General features: G+C 37.3%; 2 protein-coding genes across 2 annotated transcripts; both read right to left on the bottom strand.

Annotated features, from left to right (window-relative positions):
- Positions 1 to 636, bottom strand: TM35_000041010 (uncharacterized protein; the record flags this gene model as incomplete). The annotated part of the gene is made up of 1 exon (XM_029022295.1): positions 1 to 636. A coding segment is annotated over one exon (636 nt), but the record flags the coding sequence as incomplete, so codon positions are not given.
- Positions 637 to 1,812: 1,176 nt separating this feature from the next.
- TM35_000041000 (leucine-rich repeat protein 1 (LRRP1)) lies at positions 1,813 to 3,561 on the bottom strand (the record flags this gene model as incomplete). Its single annotated transcript, XM_029022294.1, has 1 exon — positions 1,813 to 3,561. The coding sequence occupies one exon, from the start codon at positions 3,559 to 3,561 to the stop codon at positions 1,813 to 1,815; it is 1,749 nt and encodes a 582-aa protein (XP_028885952.1).
- Between the last annotated feature and the right edge of the window lie 801 nt (positions 3,562 to 4,362).

Raw genomic sequence — 4,362 nt, 5'->3', positions numbered from 1 at the left:
AAAATGGGAGTAAATAAGATAACCCTTCCCTTCTTTACGGGGTAGCTTCAAGAGGTTTTGCAACGATGGTCGATGTAAAAAACGACAAACGTGCAGGAGATCAACGCTTTCATTCTTAACAGGATAGAGATCCTTTAAATCGCAATGAAGGTAATGAACACGTTCTGAAACACCATGTTTTCGACTAAGAGCAACTCCTTGGTCAATCAAACGACGTCGATTTTCAATTCCAATGACGTTCCAACCTCGAGATGCTAAAAATACCATATCCCTTCCAGTTCCAGAACCAACATCAAGAGCAAGAGAATAACCACCAATAGCTGACTCTACTAAAGGAATCGAATCGGAAAGAAAAAGGTTTGGTGACCAACAAGTTGTTTTAGGGACTTCACGTACAAGATTTCCATTTGGTTCAAACACTTTGACTTTAAGTGATGCAAAACAAAAACGATTTAAATAGGTCTCAACGGCATGCAAATCCATCTCTTTTTCAATAAGTGCAGTGAGATCCACATCCCTTGGAGGTAATCCACAGGATTCCTCCTTTATGTTTTCCCATGGAAAGCTATAAGATCCTTCCAGGTGTCCCTCTGTATAACATTCCTTTGGCCGTAAATCTATCACAACGTTCACCATTAAAGAACTTTACAACCTCTTTTTTTTTTTTCTGTATGCAAAAAGATAAAAAAACAACAATCAAGAACAAGTGACACCATAAAAAGAACAAAAAAAAAGAAAAAAGTAACAAGAACTCTTTATGTGGACTCAGTAAACCCCCACATTATTTAAGTAAAGAAAGGTAGGACGCACTCACATATGCATAGTAGTAACTCATTTTTAATCAAATCACAAGGTGAAAATAGGGAAATTCATGTCACCAGAGAACAAAAGAAAAGTCATCCAATCCTCACCATCCACGTTACAATATTCTGTGGAAGACCCTAATGTGTTAAGTTTGTGTATAACAAGGGTGCACTGGTTCCTACGTTAAGCCTACATGAAAAAGAGAAAAAAAAAGAAAAAAAAAAAGGAAAAAGTGCACCTACGAACACAGCGACACAGAGGCATAGAAAAAAAAAATACAGAATATGCTTCCTACTTTGGTCACACCCTGCGAGAAACAAATAAACAGAAACAAACAAATATATGCTATAAAGTTCCAATTAATTCCAACATGAGCGTTTCATGACAAGAAACGTAAAGGCAATGTGTTAAATATCAAATTCTTTATTTTGCAAAAAGAAACACCCGAGAGGATTTACAAAGTGGCGGATTCCAAGGATCCTTTCCTCTCCAGACCTCTTCGCTTGGAGGGGCTAGGAGGTGTGTGTGGGACGGAAAGAAAAAGAAAAACCAAACTTAAATCTTTTCCAATCCTTTAGCCAGAGGTTCTTTTTGACTACTACAAAACCCAATGAAAGAAGAAGATTACACAACCCCCGCAAGGACTAGATTGTTATAGACCAAACCCAGATACATATTCATTCCACAAGTTCCTAAAAAAAAAAAAACGAAAAAAAAAAACGTACTAGTTCGGCATTTCAAATGTCATATACCTCTTAATTGCCTCATATTGTTCAAAGAAAAAAAAAATTGAGTACATACAGTTACATACAGCGCAACATGGAGCAACACACAGCAGGAAGCGAAACAAATAAACCAAAGTGTCAAAGTATATAAAAGAGAGAGAGAAAGAGAGAGAGAGAGAGAGAGAGATTTGTCATTCAAATATACTTTGATGGATTTCTTTTTTTTGGAGGTAGAGAATGGGGGAAAAAATTATTACAAAAAGCAATATAATACATACATCTTTCACATTTCTCTTGTCATTCTGATTTCTCTTAAATGCAACGGACTCATCACTTCTCGGTGAAGAGGAAGTGTACCAAGGTTCATCAGACCTGTACAACCACGAAGATTTATCTCTGTAAGTGTATGTATGGAAGCAAGAGAAGCTACATTAGTAAGGTTCTTGCAATCTTCAAGAGATATCTTTGACAGGCTGCAACTATCACCTAAACCCTTTAAACCATCATCTGTTACAGGAGTATTGCTTGCATCAAGTAAGCGTAGGGTGGGTAAGGTACCCAAAATTCCAATACTTGTCATTCGTAAGCATCCTTGAATATACATTTCTTCCAATGAATATATAGAAGAAAGTGTTAGCACACTTGTGAGATTTCCACAATCTTCAAGAAAAATTTTACTTAAGGAATGACTTGCACCAAGTCCTCTGATACCAGTATCTGTTACAGCAGTTTTGCTTGCATCAAGGATTACCAACATAGGAAGTAAACCAAGACTACCAAGAGTAGTAACTCGAATACATCCTCTAAGTTTTATTTCCTCAAGTGTTACAATAGAAGAGAGAATAGATACATTCGTTAGAGAATCACATTCTTCAAGAATAATCTTAACCAAGCTTCGGCTTCTAGAAAGACCTTCTAAACCATCGTCTGTTACAGAAGTTTTACTTCCATCGAGGATTCGCAACATAGGAAGTAAACCAAGAGCACCAAGAGTAGTAACTCGAATACATCCTCGAAGTTTTATTTCCTCAAGCGTTATAATAGAAGAGAGAATAGATACATCTGTTAAAGAATTACAATCTTCAAGAATAATATTAAGCAAACTGGGACTTTCAGAAAGACCTTCCAAACCATCATCTGTTATGGAAGATCTACTTACATCAACTGATCGTAGTACAGGTAGAGTTCCCAACACACCAATTGTCTTTAATCGTAAACACCCGGCAAGAAAAATCTCTTTTAGTGTACGAATAGAAGTTAACGTATTTACACTTGTCAAACTTTTGCAATCTAAAAGAAGTATTTTTTGAAGACTACGACTTGCTCCAAGACCCATCAAATCGCTATCTCTTAAAGGTGTTTTACTTACATCAAGTATTTGTAACTTTGTAAGTAAACCCAATCCACCAATGTTCTTTAACTGATTACAACCCCGAAGACTTATTTCTTCAAGTGGTTTAATAGAAGACAAAGTGTTTACACCTTTAAGACCTCCACATTCTTCCAAAATAATTTTAACTAGAGTAGAGGTTTCTTCAAGTCCTTTTAATCCGTCATTCGTCACTGCAGTCTTGCTCGCATCAAGAATTCGAAGGGAAGGAAGTACACCTAAAATACCTACATTAGACACTTGTGAACATCCACAAATTTTAATTTCTTCCAGTGTAATTATAGAAGATAACGGAGACACACTTGTAATGCATTTGCAATCTTCAAGGATTATTTTTACCAAGCTACGACTAGCGCTAAATTCGGCCAAGTTACGATCACTCACTGCAGTCGCACTTAAATTCAATGATCGTAAAGTTGGTAAATGTCCAAAGGATTCTGGAACCGAACCATTGCCATTAGGAGACTCATCTTCTCCAAATGAGTCGATAATTCTCAAACAATATTTATTTTGGTCATTTACTATTCTCCTTGGTAAGGTAATGGTTTTCACAGTGTTTTCCGTTCTAGAAGAAGCATAATTTATTTCTGGGTCTCTGCAAATAAGAAAAAATCTTTCCTCTTTTTTAATACTTGGTAGCATCTTGAAATCAGAAAGAGAATATCAATAGGAAAAGAATATGTGATTTTATTTTTATTTCCAGTTAGTAAATTAAATCGTCAAAATGGAACGTATTGTAAATCCTAAAGTGTTAACAATTTTTTTCCAAACCTCCAATTATTATTGCATTTCCCCAGGAAAAACAAGAGAAAGCCTTGCTATCTTCATTTTTTTTTCCTTCTAAAAATAGGGAAGAAAAAAAAAAATGAAGAGGAAAGCGAAGAACCAACACCTTTACGAACAATCAACATAATAATAAAACTTCGTTCGGTATACCCAATGCCCCATTTTTTCAAACATGCATTTCAGAACCCAGAAAACATTAAACGAATACAAATAATAAAAAAAAATGGGTGATGGAAACAAACGTCACGTGGTGGGGAAAACGAGAAATCCATTCAGCAATCCCAACGCGCATCGTCTCCAGGGGGGAAAATCGTAGCACAGAGAAATCGCATAACCAAAAATCAGTAAGGAAAAAAGAAAAAAAAAACTCCGCCGTCGTGTTTCGGACCCTTGCTGGCCACGAGTCTTTCCGCCATTTTCGAAAAACGGAAAAACGGGAAGAAGACGCGGGCGTCGGAATCGCCATTTCTATTCTTCCCCTCCCCCGCCGTTCGAACAGCAAGGCGAAAGAGTTTCTACCGGCGGGGCGGCCGGCCCAGAGAAAAATTGTTTTTTTTCCCCCACGGGTTTCCCTTCGACCCAATGGTAAAGAAAAGGAACGGGGGCGCGCGTGTCGGCGGCCTCTTCTTTTTCTTCTCCTCGGGCGCGCGTTTGTCC

This window comes from Trypanosoma theileri, assembly GCF_002087225.1.
Source record: "Trypanosoma theileri isolate Edinburgh chromosome Unknown TM35_Tth_4_V1, whole genome shotgun sequence".
NCBI lineage: Eukaryota > Euglenozoa > Kinetoplastea > Trypanosomatida > Trypanosomatidae > Trypanosoma > Trypanosoma theileri.
The sequence above is the reverse complement of the archived record's forward strand: the minus strand, read 5'-3'. Positions and strand labels throughout refer to the sequence as shown.